Genomic DNA, 21,491 nt, shown 5'->3' on the forward strand with positions numbered 1-21,491 from the left:
AATTGATCACAATATCAAGATATGCCTCATGTATACATAGCCCAAGCTTCAAATCCAATTTCAATCGAGGAAACAACTATTGCTGAATGGGTTTCAGCAATGGAAGAAGAACACTCTTCCTTGATCAAGAATAACACTTGGGACTTATTTCCACTTCCTAAGGGAAAAGGGATGGTTTGATCAAAGTAGATCTTTTGAACCAAGTATACAATAGATGGAACACTTGACAAATACAATGCACTTGTCATTAAAGAATCCTCACAAGTGCCTAGCACAGACTATATTGAGTCCTTACCAACTTCTGCAAAAAAATAATTCCATCTACATCACCCTAGCCATTGCCACCACTTATCACTGGCTCATAAAGCAGATGGAAATGAAGTATGCCTTTCTACATGGTAATCTATACAAGAAGAGATATATAGCACAACCATAGCAAAACATTCACGATTCTTCCTTGGTATGCAAATTCAAGAAGTCCCACTATGACCTTAAACAACCCTCTCGCACTTGGTATGGCAAGATGGATTCCTTCCTTTCTTTTGGTTTCACCCAATGTCACTCAAACCCTAACATCTAAATTTTGTGGAAAAATAAGCTTCTCCTCTTGGTGTTGTACATCAATGAACTTTTCATAATTGGGAGTTCTTCATCCCTCATTGGCTTCATATAATATGCTTTGCATGATAAATTCTCTACAAATGACTTGGCATTGTTAAATTACTTCTTTGAAATTGAGCTCACATAGACTAATTCTAAGATAAGTCTTGCTCAACCCAAATATGTTCTACATATTTCTCAAAGTTTTAGATGGCTACTTCTAAGACTACAACTCTGTTTTGCCAAAGTCAAATTGGAGGGCATATTATTTGTTTCATGTTGTTGATGCTACCTCGCATCAACAAATTGTGCTAAGTCTCATATACCTCACACACAAGTCCTAACATTTCATAAGTTGTTAGTTTGGTCTCTCACTTAGGCAAGAACCTTGTGAGCTTCATTACAAAGCTTCCAAGCATATATTACACAATTAGAGGACGCATTCATATGAGCTACACTTTGCAACAAGTCAAAGTAGATAGTTAGAAGGATATATAGATTTTAATTGTGTTCATGTTTTTAAGGATCGCAAGTCCACATCTAGCTATGACTTTCACCTCAGATCTGGTCCTATTTGTGGTTGTGCAAAAGCAGCATGCTATAGCTCTCACATCTACAAAGACAAAATGAAAAGGAGTTGTGCATGCCACTAGTGAGACCATTTGGCTTCATCACATTCTAACGAAGTTTGGTATCACATACCTACAATTGTTGATCATCTATAGTGATAGCCGTAGTGTCATTGCAATCTCTAGAAAATTGGTTCATTAGCAATGAACCAAGCACATTGAGATCCATATGCACAACAACAAAAACCTTATACAAGCGCAATTCATCGATGACATGCTTACCAAACCCTTTACAAAGAGCAAATTTGTTCATAGTCAAGCTCTTCTATGAGTACAAGACACTATCACTTCCAGGGGCTAACTAACTGCTCATCAACCTTCCTTTTCTTGGAAGGAGTTTTTCCAACGAATTCTCTATTTCTCTTGTCTTGTTGAGGTATGCGCATTTTCTTTGTATCTTGGGGTTCTATCAAATCATACATGAGTACCTTATATGACTTGTTTTGTTGAGACTCGTTTTATTTTTTCTAAGTTGCACATAAATGAGGGTGTTGATGTAGTTAATTATTATTGCACCTTTTATTTAAGTTTACATGGATAATTTTTGTTTTTTACTTATGTAAACTAGGAAGTAAAAGCACGTCATCTCCTTGAGTGATGGAAGTGTGTGCCACATCTACCTCACTCACTCTTTGACAACGATAATTAAGTGCCACATCTCCCTCATCAAGATGAGTTCTCTTGACACCACTACTCGTACATGTTGAGTTATTCCTCCAATAATGAGGCTCACTCAACCTCTTTGGAACGCTTGTCATCCTAGCTCATACATCCCAAAGCCTATATATATGTAGCCACTTCATTAGATCTTGAATACATATATCACAATTGGCATTCTTGCCTTTTGTTTTCTCTTGAAATTATGACATTGTAATTGTTGTTTTGCCTCTAGAAAGATTTATTAATCTCATTATAATATTTCATCATTTAATCTAACAATTTCATTTCATAGTTGCCATTTTTTCTTGAATTGAGGTAAATCAATCCTAAAGCTACCTACACACTCATGCATGCAACAAAATAATATGTTATCTCACTTTAAGATACATTCACATTCAACAAGTTCTTTTGAGTTCAACATGTCATTGAGGTTTTGCCTCTAGAAAGATTTATTAATCTCATTATAATATTTCATCATTTAATCTAACAATTTCATTTCAAAGTTGCCATTTTTTCTTGAATTGAGGTAAATCAATCCTAAAGCTACCTACACACTCATGCATGCAACAAAATAATATGTTATCTCACTTTAAGATACATTCACATTCAACAAGTTCTTTTGAGTTCAACATGTCATTTTCACAAATTGCAAGCTTGTAAGCTTTACTTAACTTTGGCAACAAGTCCGTCCCTTTGAAATTTGCAATGGGCTGACACCGATAGCACCTTTCTTACCCAATGACAATCACAAAAAGTTGCTACTTATGGCACATTTGAGTTAGCATGTTACAACCATCATGAAACATCCAATCTTTACATTTAAAACTCTGATAAATGGCAGATTGACAAATCCAAAACTTAGACATCAAGTCAAAAAACCCAAGGGTACAAAATTTGAACAATATATGGGGTAACTTTAGAAAAGTTCCCCTCATAGGATTTGAAAAGGTGACTCTAATACAAAAAATTGGCCTCTAGTTTGGCTGACATTAACAATAAGTTTTTAAATAACCTTTTTTTGTAATCAAGCCCTATTTTCCCTCCACATGCATTTAAGCAAACAATTTCGGCTACTTCAGAGTAAATGGGACTAAGACAGTACTATGGCATAGAGAAAGGGAAGAAAAAGCTTTGGAAGGTCGATGAAAAAAGAGACAAACAAAAGAACCGGTAGCCTAATGCTATATGCCAATAAACTCTCCTACAATTTAGAAGGACATCATGAGAGATATTGATCAAGCTCCAAAAAAGGTACAAAAGCACTAATCATAAAACTGTCAAGACCACATATCAACCAACGAGATTGGAAAAACAAGTGTTACTATTGTATGCAATGGATAGAAAGAATGCAATAATTGATTGTAGATAAATGTTACTATAATGCCTCCCAAAGGGGCTATTTTATAATGGACTATTGATTGTGAGTGGGAAGTAAAGGTGCTAAAAATGATAGGTTGGACTCTTAGTACAATCCAGTCACTCAATTTGATGTCAACCAAGATGAATAAAATATGTATAAAAATATACAATTTCCTACACTCACCCTATGAGAAGTGATATAACAAGATATCAGATCTATACAAATTACAACAACATTCTAGCATAAACCACAAATACCAAGTACAAAAGAGACAGCTATTGATAACCTAAGAAAACTTTTTTGGGAAAAACCTAGCCTCTAAAGCAACGAAACCAATGTATTTCTACCAGCAAAATAGTTATAATACTCAAGTTCTAAGCCTTAATATGTGGATCAACACTCCCAACCAAAGAGGAAATCATGCAAGGTGCAAACTTCTTCTACAACAACGAGCAAATGAGAGCCACACCTCCGACTCCATGTTCCCCAAGGTCTCCTCAACAAGCAACTCAAGCATAGAAGTGCTTACAATAAGCTCTACTTACAATGAGCAAGGAAAAGATGATTAAGTGATCAATAGCACCATCCCGAGCCTTCTATTTATAGAAAAGTAAACAATGAGCAATAGAAACTTACTATTCCCCATGAGACTAATCCAAAATCAAATGAAAGCCACACCTCCCAAGGTCTCCTCAACAAGCAACTCAAGCCTCCAAGGGCTTACATCAAACTTTGCTCACAATGAGCAGGTACAAGATGATCAAGTGATACCTAACACTATCACAAGCCTCCTATTTCTATGAGAGAGATAAGCAATGAGACCAATCCAAAATCAAATGATAGCCACACCTCCCACAACATGCTCCTCAACATCTCCTCAAGAAGCAACTCAAGCCTCCAAGGTTACACCAAGCTTTGCTTACAATGAGCATGTACAAATTGATCAAGTGATGACTAACACCATCACAAGCCTCCTATTTATATGCAAGAGAACAAGCTGCAAGAAAAACTTGCTCGATTCTCTTGCCAAGATTATTGAATGCACCCAAGCATCAATAATCAATGCATCAAGCATCTTTCAGTTGAGCATCCAAGTTTGCAAGAACTCCAAGGCACTCCAATTGCTCCATTAAACCAATTTGGCTTAAAATACGTGCCTCGAGCATTAAATACATCCACAATATCAAAAGCATTTAACAATGAACCCCATAAATTAAATGAATTCATCCAATGGGCCCTACAAACAAATTCACTAACGCATAACCCCTCTAATGTGCAACCAACATTAAATGCATTTGCAATGCCACAAATAAGCTCCAATAAAAAAAATGGGATTATTGAATGCACCCAAGCATCAACAATCAATGCATCAAGCATCTTTAAGTTGAGAATCCAAGTTTGCAAGAACTCCAAGGCACTCCAATTGCTCCATTAAACCAATTTGGCTTAAAATACGTGCCTCGAGCATTAAATACATCCACAATATCAAAAGCATTTAACAATGAACCCCATAAATTAAATGAATTCATCCAATGGGCCCTACAAACAAATTCACTAATGCATAACCCCTCTAATGTGCAACCAACATTAAATGCATTTGCAATGCCACAAATAAGCTCCAATAAAAAAAATGGGATTATTGAATGCACCCAAGCATCAACAATCAATGCATCAAGCATCTTTAAGTTGAGAATCCAAGTTTGCAAGAACTCCAAGGCACTCCAATTGCTCCCTTAAACCAATTTGGCTTAAAATACGTGCCTCAAGCATTAAATACATCTACAATATCAAAAGCATTTAACAATGGACCCCATAAATTAAATAAATTCTTCCAATGGGCCCTACAAACAAATTCACTAGCGCATGACCCCTCTAATGTGCAACCAACATTAAATGCATTTGCAGTGTCACAAATAAGCTCCAATAAAAAAAAAAGTGTATGCCCCACATAGACATGGACCACAACTTACAAAAATATGAAATATTTCTATGCAAAGTGTACAGTACTTTTCCCAACAAAATATATGAAGCCATCCATCCAAATGTTTGCAATACAACAATATTACTCAGATCCATATTTAAGCATCTTGAGGTTGACAATGTTTAGGTAAGTTCCCTAGTTTTGTTTAATTTTTTATATCATATGTTATTTTAAGTCTGTACTTGATTAAATTAACTTTTATATTTCAATGCTTTACTTCTTAATAAAATTTAATTTCTAATACAGATGTTATTTCTCTATTAATGTTTGTGACAGATCAATGTTACCCAAATCAATATTTAAGGATCTTGAAATTGATGCTGATTAAGTTCTCTAAGTTTGTGTTTATTTTTAAATCTGCCTTAAACATTATGATAATCAGTGACCCTTTGAGTGTTTAAAAGGCAAACAAGCAAACAAAAAGAAACTTAAATCTCAAATCATCAATTGGTTTTCCCATAGCCAAGCATATCCATGATCAAATTTACAAACCAAGATTAGCCATCCTTGGGTCGTACTATAAGTCTTGAAGTTAGCGAAGAACCTAGTCTATTATGCTCACACCAAATACATTGTTTTTTTCTTCCTCCTTTATTAATTGTGAAAACTAAATAATAAACAACTTTTCATTAATAGAAAATAAAATAAATAGTTAAACTTGACAATGTTTTTTTCAGTATAATTTTTACCTCTTAAAAAAAGAGAATAGAGAATAATTTCTCTATTTCAAATAAAATATTCATAAATAATTAATAAACAAAAAAACAAAAAAAAAACAAGGAGCCTATCAACTTGTCTCGACCTGGGAAAATGAGTATTAACATCACTACATCAAGCAAACAGTTATATTCTCTTTGTATATTCATCTAATGACTAAACCTCTTAATTCTATTCTCTTTGTCAATTTTTTGTACAAATTTGGAATTGTCTCCTATGTTCTCATGGAGAAGGGTATGAGATAATGCAACTTCCCCATACAAATAGAAATACAAGTATAGACACATTGAAATGTGTGCATTTATTCTTTTAACATTTTCTAAATGCATGATATTTGTTGGCTAACAAATTGGTCTTTTGCAAATGATTTCTAATCAAGACTCTATGCCCAAAAGAAGAACTAATCAGTCAAGCAACAATTGGGTAAACTAATTAATAGTTTCCCTCTGAATTTTTAAATGAAGGTAAAGCTCCCCTATAAAGACCAATTGAATTTTTAATTTTCAAATAACTAAGGGGGTATAATTTTGACCAGAAAGTAGTGAAGGACTAACACCTAATCTTTTGCAGAAAATGGTTCTGAATGCAGTATTAACTCAAAGATCAATAACCACATTCAGATATTCTTAATACAATTCTAAGTTAAATTAATTTCTCAGGAACAAAGATAAATCATAAGAATAATAGACACCACAAAGAGCAACAATATTCATTAACATGAAACCAAAGTTCCATATCAATATGAATTCATTAAAAACCAGATGCACCACTCAAAAATTACTTGCTCAAGACATATAGAAATGATCTACAAAAAGTAATCGTGTCTCACTCATGCCTCAAAGGAAAAGGGGGATCAAAAGTTGCCGATCCTCCAATGTTCTATTCAACTTCCTCTTATCAAACCTCCAAAACGTAATTGTCCCACAGCTTTTAAAGAAAACCGATTTTTGCGAAAATGTTACAAGTTTTCAAAAAAGAGTTACAAAAATCAAGATGATGCAAACAGATGACAACAATAGAAATGGCTTCATTGTGTGGCAGTTGCATCCCCTGACTGAGTAGATTGCTATTGTGCTTGCTTACCTTTGAAATCTTGTAGAGCTTTGATGACACTTGGGATTCCAACTTCATCGGGAATGATTACACTCTTGTTTCACAGCACCCAATAAGATTTTCCTTTTTTTATTTCTTTGGCCTTTAAGATCAACGTCTTGTGATGATTAACGCACCAAATCAATGGTGTATCTATCCTAGCCAACTCATCATGTTGATCATCACCATAGGTCTTTGGGTAGGCCAATGTATCTATGTTACTTTGTGTAGTGTCGAAAATTGCAACCCCTTTGTAATTTGACCTACATCTTTTGTAATCACTTTGGTGTCCATTCCCCTAGTAACTGAGTAGGCTCACTTCACCCCTTGCATCAGCCTTTTCCCTCTCAAGATGCTCAAGACCCCCTTTCAGCAGCTATCCTTTAGCTTATGTTTCTTGTTAGCTGTGTGCCCCCCTTGTCTCCTACTGTTTTTGAGCGTGATTCATTTGGACACTAGCACACTGCGTGGACGTCCGCACGCCGCGCATTTGTCCCGCGATATCTTGACGTTCGAATGTCGTAACTGAGCATGCCTTTCCACTTGTCACTTGCGTATGTCAGTGGAAACGACTCCAAACCTTTCAAATGGCTCGCCAACCCTCTTTTCCCTCTTCTTTCATTTCTAATCTATCATCTCTCTTCTTTCAAGCTCTCTAGTTCCTCCATGCAATCTCTCTGATTCTCTTGGCTCTCATAGCTCTCTCTCTTGCTCCTACTCTTGGTACAACAATCTCTATTTTTCTACAGCACTCTCAAGCTCTCACAATGTAATATCTATCCATTTACCCTGTCTTTGGGCATCTTGGGATTTATCACATCCCTCTTCTATCATTTATCATTTAGTTTATTTATCTATCTATCTGGTTGTCTGTGGAGGTGGAAACACCAAAACAGGGATTTGACTGAGGCAAGTCCCCAAGCAACCCCAAACATTTTTCCTTTCTAGCTTGTTTGCAGATTGCATTAAAGAAGATTCGTTTGGCTAGAGGCTTCATCTCGTGGACCGGTTGTGAGATTATCTTCTTCCTTTCCTTTGTGGCTTTCATTCTATTTATATAATCATTTTACCTTCTTTTATATACATTTATCGTATTTAAGTTAATCTAAAAAACATATCTATTACATTGTGCCCTTTTGTGCAAACTCTACATTCTGTTTATATAGGACGCTAGCACATCACGCTGCTATCCATAATCCGCGCGTGCGTCCTTGTCCAAAGAGCTATCAGAGGATGTACAAAGATATACTACATCTTGAGTGGAGAGGTCAGTTAGTGAATCTTTGAGAGGTCGTTATCCGCCTGTTGAAGAGGTTCATTTTTCCCCCTCCACTTTGAAACTCTGCTTCCAGTTCATATGTTGAGGGGTGTTGCAAATATGTGTTTTGTTGTCATTGATGTCAAACAATGTAGTATGGATATGTTCTGGTCCGAACATCTGATGTAGTGATGGGAAGTTGTCGGAGTATGGGTTGATATGGTTTTGGACCAGAGATCGATATGATTGGTTCCCTAGTTTGGTTCAGGCAGGTTGCGTTGGTTATTGATTTAGTTGATTTCAGCATTATGAAGATTGTTGGTAAGCATGTTCTGGTTGGTCTGAGTGTTGCTTGTTTTGGTCTGGATTCCTTCATTTGGGCAAATAATATAATTGGTGCAAGCTTTAGGCTATATTATCAAAATTGGTTGTGATGTATATTTGGTCTGGTGATTCTGTGGGGAATATTCTTTTGGTTCGCTATTGCTCGTTGGATGTTGGTTTAGGTCCAGCTTATGTTTCATGTTTTATATTTTGGTCTGATTAATTATCTTGATCAGAAGAGTGTGTACATGTTACAATCTTTCTTTTGGCCGACTTGGTAAGAATGTTTTTGTTCCGACGTGGTATATATGATGATTTGTTGAAAAGAATATGAGTGTATGTATGTGATAGATGTGTGAAGAGATGTGAATGAGATGCAAGCAAGTTCTGTATGCGAGATATTGATATAGAAAGATGTGAGTTTGATATGCGAAATATATATGGTGAAGTAGTGGATACTGTTGTTTATAACTAGGTAAGAGGGTTCGAATTGCCTTAAGGCAACATCTGAACCCACATAGGATTGGGTCCTATCCTAAAAGGGTAACGTGCCCCCAAGACAAGACCGGCCCCATATCTCCACGCTACACCAAAATATGTACCACGCCACAATAAATCAAATTGGCGCCAAAATGATTAAGGCCGACTTGGAGTATATGGGTTAAAAGCTCATATAAATAAAGTTAAAATGCAAACTCAATTCATTCACTTCATCTCTCATGCAATCAGCGAAATAGCTCTGCGATTGAAGGTGCGAAATATAGAAGAGGATTGTGCAAACTTGTTCAAGAAGATAGAAGGCATTTGGTATTCCTTAATGCAGACTTGGTGTATTTAGAAGGGCAAATCTGATATGATAAAAGGGATCAAATCTGAAGAGTCAAGCTAAGTAGTATATTGATGCAATTATGATTGAATACATAATCTGACCTGTGGGTCTTTAGTGCTGGGTTTTTTTCCTCCTTGGAGGTTTTCCCAGGGTATTTGTGTTATTCTCTTGCTCTATTGTTTTCATTCTTGCATCTACTTGATTATGGTTTACTTAATCTTAGTATTAAATGTTAGAAATCTGATTACTGATATGATGATTTGTTGAAAAGAATATGAGTGTATGTATGTGATAGATGTGTGAAGAGGTATGAATGAGATGCAAGCAAGTTGTGTATGTGAGATATTGATATAGAAAGATGTGAGTTTGATATGCGAAATATATATGGTGAAGTAGTGGATACCAGTAAGGGTGTGATGCAAGGAAGTCTGTCAAACGGTTTTTGCAGTACAAAAGTGGTAGTGGATATAGATGTAGTGATCCGGAAGTTTTGGTGGTCCGGATATTACAGTAAATGCACAGTGACTGTGATCAGCATTATGAGATGCTTCTATTTATGCAATTCATTTTCTAAAATTGTAATTTTGTATCTTGCCCTGAGTGCAGTTAGCTTGAGGTTTGCAAGTCCTTTTTGTATCTTGCCCCATGAGCAGTTAGCCTTGGTGTGCAAGTCTGGAGCAATGAGCTCCTTTTACAATCATTTCTATTCATAGTGGATTATCTTGTAGGTTGACTCCCACCGTGGTTTTTCCCTATGTCGGGTTTTGTTGTATTGTGTAATTGATGTAAATATTTTTGTATCGATCAATTTGTTGAATTGTGGCATTGATGTAAATATTTTGGTTCAGTTAGTAGCATATGTAAGTTGTTGATCATCCATGTGATCTGGTTCACTTGCTATTCAATTTCTGCCAGTTGTGTGGCAAATTCAAGATAAGTTCCGTTTCTTTTTTAATGATATTCTCTTTCGGTGACTGGTTGTTTCTCTGCGGTTCTTGCAACACTCTCAAATGTTGATAGTTGGCCATGCCCTAGAAGGTGTGATATTGAGACATTTTTCTGACTGATGTTCTGGGTCGATTGGATTTGGGAGCGGGGTTGGAGTTATATTGATAGGCATTTTTGATATGGGAGTTTTTTTTTTTTGAAATTTTTTTGCTCTTCTTGGTGTCACCACCTATATGAGAGGCATTTATTCTTCGCCAAATGCTTTTGGTTTGGAAAATAACTTAGGATGATTTTTATCGGCAATGTTTTTATGTATTATGTGATGGTTGTGTTATTAGTGGGAGTGGCAATGTAAAGATGCGGTTTTTCTTTTCACTGGACTAAAAACATATCTTGGTGGTATTCTCAATTTCCCGTCTTCTGTGAAATCAACATGTGTTAAAATATGTGAACTGCTTTTATTCTTCTCTTCTGATGAAAGCCGTTTTGGAGTTTTGGCAAATACGTATCTGCCTGGGATACAAAGTGCGTTCTTTCTGAATCTCCAGATGTGTAACAATAAAAAATCGATAGAGATGTTCTAGTAACGTGTCTCTTTGGATGACTGGGTGTAACATTTTTTTTTGGATAATGATTCGAAGAGAATTACAGTTTTCTTGGCTCTCATTTTCTTTTGTTTAAAAAAAAAATTTCAAAGTATGAGTCGAGTGGATTGTGGCGTTTTTATTAAAGAATAAGTGAGCAGGTTGTAATGTGTGTTGAGCTCGATGAAAAGTTTGACGCAATATGTGAGTCGTGGTTGTTCATGAAGGTAAAACAAAACAGTATTGAATGGTTTTGGTGTTGTTTTTCAATGTGAGATGCCGTTCAAAATGAGTGGTTGATTTTGGAACTGAAGTGATCATCGGCCTAAACAGAGATTTATTTTTTACTTACTAAAGTTGAAGGAAATAAGCAACAAGTATTTCTTATTTTGACTGTACTGGAGTATTTTGAAAGTCGGTTGTTGTTCTGTAATGCATTTCTTCTTTACACAGACAGAATAATATAATTAAGCTTCCAAATGTTAAGGATGAAAGATTTCAGATGAATGAGTATTGTTGCGTTGTGTATTGCATCAAAATGGTTTTATGCATTGCTGTATAAAATAGTGTTATAACTTTTGTATTTTTCAAAAATATGGTTATGGGTCTCATTGAGTTGGTGCTCAGATAGAGGTTGAAGCCTCTGATGTTTTGAGTAAGTCTTCTGAGAGTTGGTACTCTTTTGTATTCTTGGGTTGGAGCCCATTTTTTAAAGGAATTTTTTCAAGCCATGGTTTTTTTCCAGTTGGGTTTTCCACGAGATAATACTTGTGTCCTATCTAAAGTTTTTGAGATACTGATTCACCCCCCTCTCAGTATCTCCATTTTGTTTATCAAGTTTTCCACATATAAATTTGTGGTGTTCCTCTGTGATTGCTTTGTGTAATACTTCATGATGTGGTTAAGTGGATTAAAGGTGTTATATGTGTTTTTGTGTTCCGGAATTTAGTTTATGTTGATTCACCCCTGCCCTCTCAGCATCCGGTGTGTGTTCAACAAGGAGATACCAAAATTATCTTTTCTCTTCAGCTGACAAGCAATGTCTTTGAATTCTTGAATTAGCTAAGTGATCATTTTGTTGGCCTCCTTCAACAACTTGCTCTATGCCATAATTTTTTTTTACAAACACTCATATTTCCAATCTAAACTTTGAATCCACATACCACGTCGAGTGTCGTTTGAAGGAATTATGCTTCTAATCGCGGCCACATCGATATCCATTTCAATGATCTCTTGCAACAACCTCCTAGTTTCTTTATGTGTGTTCTCTTCCATTTTTGAAACAGTAATCTCGAAGATACACTATTCCTTGCTATTATCAATGCATTATATGACATGCTTAAGTTGTCAATGACATGCTTAACTTTTAACTTTTTCTTGTCAACCTGTAACTGAGTGACTAATTTTTTGTTTTTAGACAGCAGATTTAATATACAATCTGAGGAACTAGAATCTTGTGATGATGATGGATTCAATATAGGCTTTAGGCATTCTAACAATGCCTCTACCATGGCCTTAAAACCTTCTTCATCCATTTTATCTTTCTCTACTCTTCCCATAATGTTGGTTGCAGTAATCTGGAAGTTATGTAAGTCAACATCCGTGCTAGGAGATCCCAAGTCAATTCTAGTGATATTGAAATCAGCCACAGTAGCCTAGCTAGGATCCCTTTGAGAAGTAGGTTGTGCAATCTCTAAGAATAGATGATCTGAATTACCAGCATCCACTAGGCAAGAGATGGTTTTAAGCCTTTTCCTCTTGGGAACAAGGGCAGACTGTAAAACTTGAGAAATGGCATCCTTTGTCGGTTGTCTTATGGCTTCCATCTTCCTCTTGTTGGACAATGACATCTCAAGACAAGTAGGAAAAGATAAAGTCTTCATAGAACTCTACATTGCATCGAGCTAAGGAAAACGGTCCTCTTGAATGGTGGAAGTCTTATCAATATTTTGCATAGAAAAAGGAAAGGGAGATTTAGGACCACCACTCACAGTATGATCTTTACTCGTTGTCTTGGGCTAGTTTCTTTCCTTTACCATCCTACCACTACTCTTGCCCTGCCCCATCTTCATTATTTTCTTCATGTGTCCCTATATCAGGTATTGAACAATCCCCACAAGTCTTTTCCATTTCCTGGTCTTCTCCAGATGGCTCCCCATCTTTGCTCCCTTCTGGATTAGCTGGTGGTACTGAAGTAGTTGGAGTTGCAAGGGCAAGGTTAGGATCACTTGAACTACCCTGCCCTATAGATTTCTTCTTCGTTGCAGAAGTGGGCTTTTGATCATTACCCTTTTTCTTGGTAACCCACATTTGAGTTCTTCTAATGAACCCGACAATTCTTCTATCAACATCATCTTCTTCAAGTAACCTCCAATCAATCGGGTCTAATGGCTATGATTGTACATGGGAGACATAAGTGGGTTCAATCATATCAGACCCATCATCAACAATACCAGAAACATCCAGTTGAACTTGAAAATCAACTATCTATTGCAAGGTCATTCTTGACCAATCTCTTCTTCGCACCTCCAAATCATTTGAGCAGTCCTCCAACAGTGGAACATGATGATATGAAGAACCTAAATGTAGATTATTCCTGACAAAATTCTTAGCATCAAATTTTAGCATAATGACATCATAGGTATCCATTGCATATTTTTTAGCTACCTTGACAATGTTGAGAGCATTTGATTGAGACTTGCAACTGCATATCCCCAAGCTTATGGGAAACCGAATACCTACCTTCCTCCTTTCACTACACCCTTTGTTCACTTCACAAATCTATCGGCACAACTCAATCATGATGAACTTGTCATCAGCATACATGGGCACCTTAAGGGAAAAAACATCAAAACCCCAACCCTTAAGTAGGTAAAATTGCAGAATTGCAGAAAATAACTGCCATAAGTCTTGATCAGCACAGCCACCTCAAGAGAAATCCTCCTTTCTAGATGCTCTTGCATCTCTTGCACCAATTGCATAGTGAAAACATCATTTACTCTCCTGAAATTCGTATTTCTTTTTTCTAGTTGCAAACTAGGGTAAAAATCATAGATTTGTATATCGTCATCAAACTCATGTATAGTATCCAACCCAAGCCAGTGTTGAGTGCATGCTAGAGCATATATCAAATAAGAAGTCATGTACAAAAATCTATTCCATTTGAAAGAAGTGATCATACTGTGCAAACGATCACTTATTAAACTTGCCCAATCTAAGTAAGAGGTACCATTGCACATAACTTGAACAAAGAAGAACATCCATTCATCGCGGTTTAAAGCATCTTTGTCTCCCGTGAGTTTGCATAGCAAAATGATTGGAATGTTGTGATGTCCCCATCTAAACCCTTGAACCAGACATAGAATGACAATAATAAATAATTGTTAGAGTGAGGAATCTGTTATTAAAGAATATAAGATGATTAGAATATAAAAGCTCATCGATAACGGTTAGTCTAAAGACAGATAAATGAATAAATGATTAGATAAGTTTAAATTAAAGATTTAAACCTATCATTAAAAGAAACAAGCAACGTTAATACTAGTCAATACGGTGTTAATACCATTGATCATGTGACACCTAATCTTTATACCTGGCAATATAACCAGCTATGTGGAAATCATATATATAGCAAGAGTCTATCAAGTGATAAACAGCGATTCTTTATTGAATGGCAATTGAGCGATTACATATGTGGAGGCTATCGTATTTAACTATGCTCTAATGTATACAAGCTATCGTCAATGACAGTATTATTGTCGATAATGATTAATAATGTCTGACTCAGACAAGTAGGCGAACCAGCATGTGGCTCAAAAAACGACGACTGAAGGAATCAATGAAAATCCGCAAGTTAGCATTGACCTGTGATGTCGCCAATTATAAGAGATATCGTTGATATTAGCAACAGCTATAATATTACCGTGTGGGTTTGAGACGGCATGGCAATATTAGTAAGGAGTAATGGCGCTAAGAAGAAGACTAATATAATTAGTTAACTAAATAATTCGTTGCATTAAAGAGGTGCAAATGGCAAGAGACATGTTGGTTCAGTGCAACTCCGCATAACATATTTATGAGGAGTCTTTCATTCCTCCAAAAGGGGCAGCATGGACGATAGTCATTCATCACTTTATATTTGAGCATTCAAGGAGCCGCACTACAGGCAATCAGGAGTTTAAGAGGGGTCATTGGGTGCCAAGGGGAAGAGAGAGACACAGGAGAAGATAGATCGCACAAGTAAACAAGTTTGGGATATAGACAAAGCAGTACTTCAGCAATTCTACCACGATCATAATATAGGAAGGGGGGAAAACATATATATATTAAGGGAGCAGCCTTTATTATTATCTGGCAATGTGGAAGCAGACTAAAAGGAAGGAGAACCACATGGAGGGGTCTGTTGTCTGATACAGATATCAAAATTAAAGAAAGAGGACTTCAGAAGGAATTCAGATGTATTAATATTAGAATGAGTTACCAAGCTTTGTGGGCCCCAATTAATAATTATTCAGATTCTCATAGGAAAAGGATACTCAAATGGTGATAGCATCAATTAGAAAATATTTTGGAGATTCTACAATTATTTTGTTTTTTTTAGCAGCAGCTCCACTATATAAGATGGGACCCACCTGAAAGACTAGGTAAAAGGGCAGAGAAATATGTGTGAGTAAAATAAAAGACTATATATTTTAGAGGATGGATATTCCTCAATATAATATCATATAAAAGGATAGTTTTTGTAGTGACATCAAAAATAGAATTGTATTAAGGATCAATGAGCAGATATATGAAAGAGTCATCACCAGATCTATGAATACTTGCCGAAGCAGATTATGAGGGATTCATGGACTGATTTGATGGTTAAGATTGAAACATATTTGTGAAGAGTTATAAGAGACTTGGAACTGACCAAATAGCAGATTTATAATTTCAACAACAATAGAGTAAATAAATGAAGATGATTTATGGTCAAATAATAACAAGTTGAAAGGGAGAACTATTGCACAGGTTATGAAGAATCTATTTTATTATGGTTCCGATTTGGAGGTTCAGTTGACCAGAAGCAATGTATAACATTAAGGCATATATCTCAAGTACACAAATCAGAGAAAGTTATCAAGATAAGTCCTATCCTTGAACTATTCTTAAATTTTAAGTTAAATATCATAATAAAATGTCTTCAGATTGGGTAATTTTTGTATTACAGTTCTCACCTTAGTTTGGAATTGTTGTTTCAGGATTAAATTAAGGAAATTCCCAGATAGGGACATTACAAATGTCCCCCCTCAAGACCTGAAGCCAACAAGACACGATATATGATTAAATAAGTTTTAATTAAAGATTTTTACTTATTCTTATAGGCCACCAGCAATCATCACGCATCTCGATTATATGCAAAGACCAAACATAGATATAAATAAATATCGATATGTTAACAGATAGATCATACATGGGTGAAGACTAATGTATAACGATCCAAGATATCAAATACATGAATGACCAAAGATGAATATAACACAACAGATAGATGATAAACTATTATGAATAAATAGATCAATCATATGTATCTAATAAAGAAGAACGTGGTGATCAACCAATTACGAAGTTAATCAACATCGACGTCACAAAATATATTGATCAGTCTTAGAAAATATCCAGCAAGATATAATATGCAGATCGAACTTGTTTACAAGAGGATCAACTAAGGCAAGCATCAATTAATATTAATGATAAGACAACGACTTAAGCAATATCTATTTCAGAGAGATGATGATGATTAGATTGATAAAAATCATTAAGTCTACTAGCAGCGATATATTTATCATCGACTAACGCTAATAGTTATTGTTGAAAACAATTAAGAATTAGTTGACAGCGGTTATGAATAACCAATATCAAATATATCCAAAACCCAATGGCAGCAATTACTTGTTATGTCTTAAAGATAAACAACAATTAGAGATAATATGCAGTGATTATGAGAAGAAGAATAATCGGTACTCTTTGAATAACAAACCCATTATTATGGCATGACATGTTGGGAAGATGTGTCTGTCTTCCAAGGTATAAGAAGGCAATCCATCACACTTCAATCGGGATGGGGCGATTTTATGGGGTAATTCATCATGAAGCATACAGTCGGTGGTTCCGGATGTATATTGTCCAGCAATACATATCAGGACCAACGCCTTTGGAGTTTCTATATACGCACTTGATAATTCCGGCAAGCAACCATTCCAAAGGATCATATGCAATCGCGCTACCGTCACACAATCATACATAACCGTCAAACATTCATATACAGATCGAAGGTCTTAACCGACCAATACCAGTTTGATGCATATCGATATAGCCTAGTCCGACATAACCCAACATTACTATAAGCAATATTAAGAAGGCCATGACACACTTCAAGGTTCTAATTGAAACAACATATCTATACCATCGCTATAAGCAATTAAGGAAAGAGTTACCAACATACTATGCCTACCAGTGATTGAGAGATAACAGGCAGCATAAATACACTTTCATTTTAGAGACAGCAGTGATAACACTATATTGATTACATAATGTAGTATCAGATACATGGATCAAGATCATCTTGCATATATCTAATTGCTGAATCTAAGATTACAAAGATATTTGTTTTTATATCATCGTATAATAAATGTGAAATATAATCTATCATTCTTATCAATTATCATCATTTTATGAGATTTTTGGAAAGAAGTTTCTCGCCATAGATTTGCAGATCAATTGTTCCCTTAATTCCTAAGCAATACCATAAGGGGACATTACAATGATCATATACGAAATTTCCTTTTTTAGAAAGGAATTATGGATGTTCTTGGGTAATTTTGATTGACCTTTCCTTGGGTTCACAAACCACTTCTATGCAATCTCGTTTTTACATACTTTCTTTTTAGCATTGAACTCACATTGGAATATTGTGAAATTGCAATGGACATATTCCACTCCATTCGAGAGCCGAAAAAAGTTTTGAATAGTGGCATAGTCGAGAGTGACTAGGACCCAATTATCTTGTGTTTTAATCTCCCTTGTGTCTAGGTCATATCTCCTTATGCATTCCATTACTAGGTCGACACACTACACTGAGACTCGGAAAGCAGCAACTTGAAGTAAACCACTGTCAATTGGCTTCTGTGTAATCGGGTGGTGATTAGGGTTTTCAATTCTCCACTACAAAATCATCTAAATTGATGTCACCTCACTTAGTATCTCATATTTCCGGCATTGAAAATTCTAAACCATTTAGATAATCATACCCTATATACTTAAATTTCATAGTTCCTGATTATTCAACCCAAACAATGTCACAGCACCCTCTATTCCTTTAACAATTTTTGAACCCTAAGAAAAATTGAACTTCTATAAGGTTGGATAATTGATGGCTTGAGCTTACCTCTGTAACAAGGGTGTTGCTGCGGGAGATTATCGTGCCCTAGCTTCCTTTCCTCTTTCGTCTTTCAATGCAAATGTACTCACTAGCGGCAGCTTTAGGGAGGGATTTCAAAATCTCTACCCACACATTCAATACAGCACTTACCACAGCTCTGTGCACTTAATGTTCAATATCTCCCATCATTAATGTTGCTCAATCACTTTTAAAGTTGTCACAAACTACTTTTATCGGGCTCCACCTTTGGTTTAAGAACTAACCTTTAGCGGCGCTTTCCTCAAATATACTATAAAAAGGAGAGTTCATATTGTAATACTGGGAAGCGACTTTAGTTTTTGAACTCTTCTTTGGGCCCGAAGTTTTCATTAAGTTGTCTTTACAAAGCCATCAGGTTCCAACTTAGCCATTTAAACTTAGTTCTCGCAATACTGAAACTTTACTTTTCTTTGTATTCATGTGTCATTTGACAGATCGAGCTCCAACATGATTTGAGAACCATTGTCGGAGTTTGATGCTCAATGTTGAACTACAAGACTTGAAGCCAAAGCTCCACAAATAGAATAAAGCTTAGTTCAAACTAGTACTTTGAAGACCGACAAGGGAGAAGAACTTAGATCTTAGTGAAAGAAAAGGTGTCAGGTAGGGACGTGACATTATGGACTAAGCAAAAGCCGACAAGTTTCAAACAATAAAGAACATGGACTTGAACTAGTTCCAAATGGCTTGGCGAACTCTAACAAGTGTTCAATAACTGATTTGAAAACCCGACACACTAAAAAATCAGTCAAATGAATTTCACTGAACTTGAAAAATGACAAGGCAAGGCCGGAATGAAATGAAGAGTGAAATCTACACAACAAGATTCTAAGTTTTTTAATTTACTTATTAAAGTTTGAAACATTTCAAAATTTAAATACAAACCAAAGTGTCCAATTTCTCATTTGTCATGAGGATCTAAAATAATTACTCCAAATATTAGATTAAATCCAACATAGAGCAAAGACCTTGGACAGTTTGCACATTTTGTCTAGAACCTTCTAACAGTTTTAACCAATAATAGTCAAGCAAGGACAATTCGCCAGAAAAGTCATTGACCCGGTGCTGCCTGACCTGGCAGTGGCCTTGGCTGCATAGTGAACTGAAAGGGATCCATAAGTATCCAACAACTCCATCAGCACTGCTCGGGAAGGAAATCTATTGAACATTAATGTTCATAGAGAGGCTGAAGACCTCAATGACATAAAGCTTAATGCTACAAATTGTTAGGGATTTTACAGAAAACATACAAATAAGATACCGAAAAAAACAAGCATAAACCTTAGAAAGAAATGACAGAAGCAATTATAGGTTTTACCATTCAAAATTTGGGAATTAATCTAGCTCAAACACCTGTGTTCAATAAAACTCTTAATAAAAATATCTATCGTTGAAATATTTAAATATAGATATTGAGATATCTAACAATAAACAATAGAAAATACAGATAAAATGTTTAAGTTACAGATACCCTACAAATATTTCAAATTTGTTTGTAAATCCGCCCTGATTTACTGGGAATACAAATCAACAGTAATATCAACTTTTTTCATACTTTATGATATCTCAAGCTATATGATATATTTGCAAAATTCACTAAATGAAAGATGGCACTATATTTTGTTCCAAACAAATGATAGACGATATATGATATATTTCTAACCACGGTGAATTTCATGCAGATTGTTTCGGTGTCAACTCTTTTGCAGATGATAAATGTCCATAACATCACAAAATATAAACAACATTAAAACCATCAGGACACCCCAGCTGCCATTGCACAAACACCTATTGTAACAATCATACAGCAAGAAAGCTATTAAAAAAATTATTGATTTCTTGAATTTTAGTTTTATATATGTATTTCTTGCACGCACACACACATATGCCAACATGTTATTCACCATCCCCCATTATCTCCAAAACTCAGGAAAACCATCACCACGTGCTAGAAACTCGAAGAAACATATAGGATAAATCCAGGAGGATAACTCAGTTGTACATCTGTCATTCGTGACTCAAGATTCCACCCTCATGATGTATTTAGCCCAAAAAAAGGAACATAAGAACTAAAACAAAATATTAAAAACTAACAAAACTCAAAAAAGTGACAATCATCAGCTTGGGTTTGTTAGGAGCTCTAAAGAATCAAACGGATGATTAGTCAGTTACAAGATTCAAACAGCAGAATAAATCAATAAGACAAGAGGCTGTCAGCTAAAAAAAAGTTCACTGGTCAGGATCAAAGACAGAAAGTCATTACAAATACAAGAACACTAGGTGAATTGATTTTATAATTATTGAAAACTAAAAAGAAATTGTTGCCTTTTTAAAGCACATGAAAAAAATAGAATACTAGTGAAATCTCCATATGTAAAACACAAAAGATTGTAGTCAAGATAAAACCTCAGGATGAAGCAGCCTTGCAATATTGCGTTTATCTGATCGCAGAATAGCTTGCCAGGACTGCAAACACGTGACAAAGTTCCCCACAACAGGTTCGTTTGCACTCTGATCTTGGCTCGCACAATTCCAGTTGAATAAATTAATACCTGGATATGGACGATGATTGCTAGCAAAAGTTAGGCGCTGCTGATTAACTGGAATATTAAGCTTTCCCTGCAACATATGAGAGGAAAGTTTTTAGAAGCTGGATTCATCATCTCACATGATAAAAGAAACTATACTAAACAAGGATATGACAATTAAAATTAAAATTGATAATATTCTTGACAACAATGCCCCCTCAGATGAAAGAAACAATATTTAAGATTGGATATCTTAAATATCCAATCTTAATCAAACCAAAAAGATTGGATATCTTGCATTTGAAAACATCTGTGATTTAAAATTCCAGGTTTGAAGCATTTTGGGTTCACTACCTCTACTTATTCTTTTCCACTAATTTTAGTGCTAATTATGCTGCTTACTTTTTCAACCATTGTAGTCCTTCCAACACTCTTTCTTGTAGTGCTGGTAACTTCTTGTATTTTTAAGTCCCAATGGGCTACTTTGGTTGTTTGTAGGCATTCATATATTTCTTTCAGATT

At 35.5% G+C, this 21,491-nt stretch overlaps 1 protein-coding gene across 3 annotated transcripts in view; it reads right to left on the bottom strand.

Moving 5' to 3' along the window:
• LOC131070717 (uncharacterized) overlaps positions 1-21,491 on the bottom strand; it is a 99,889-nt gene that overhangs the window by 37,399 nt on the left and 40,999 nt on the right. For all 3 annotated transcript variants that reach the window (XM_059207554.1, XM_058006322.2, XM_058006321.2), the window contains exon 3: positions 20,848-21,060. In XM_059207554.1, coding sequence (XP_059063537.1) covers positions 20,848-21,060 — 213 coding nt within the window. The remainder of the gene's footprint in view (positions 1-20,847; positions 21,061-21,491) is intronic.

The sequence above is a fragment of the Cryptomeria japonica genome, chromosome 6 (assembly GCF_030272615.1).
Source record: "Cryptomeria japonica chromosome 6, Sugi_1.0, whole genome shotgun sequence".
Taxonomy (NCBI): Eukaryota; Viridiplantae; Streptophyta; class Pinopsida; order Cupressales; family Cupressaceae; genus Cryptomeria; species Cryptomeria japonica.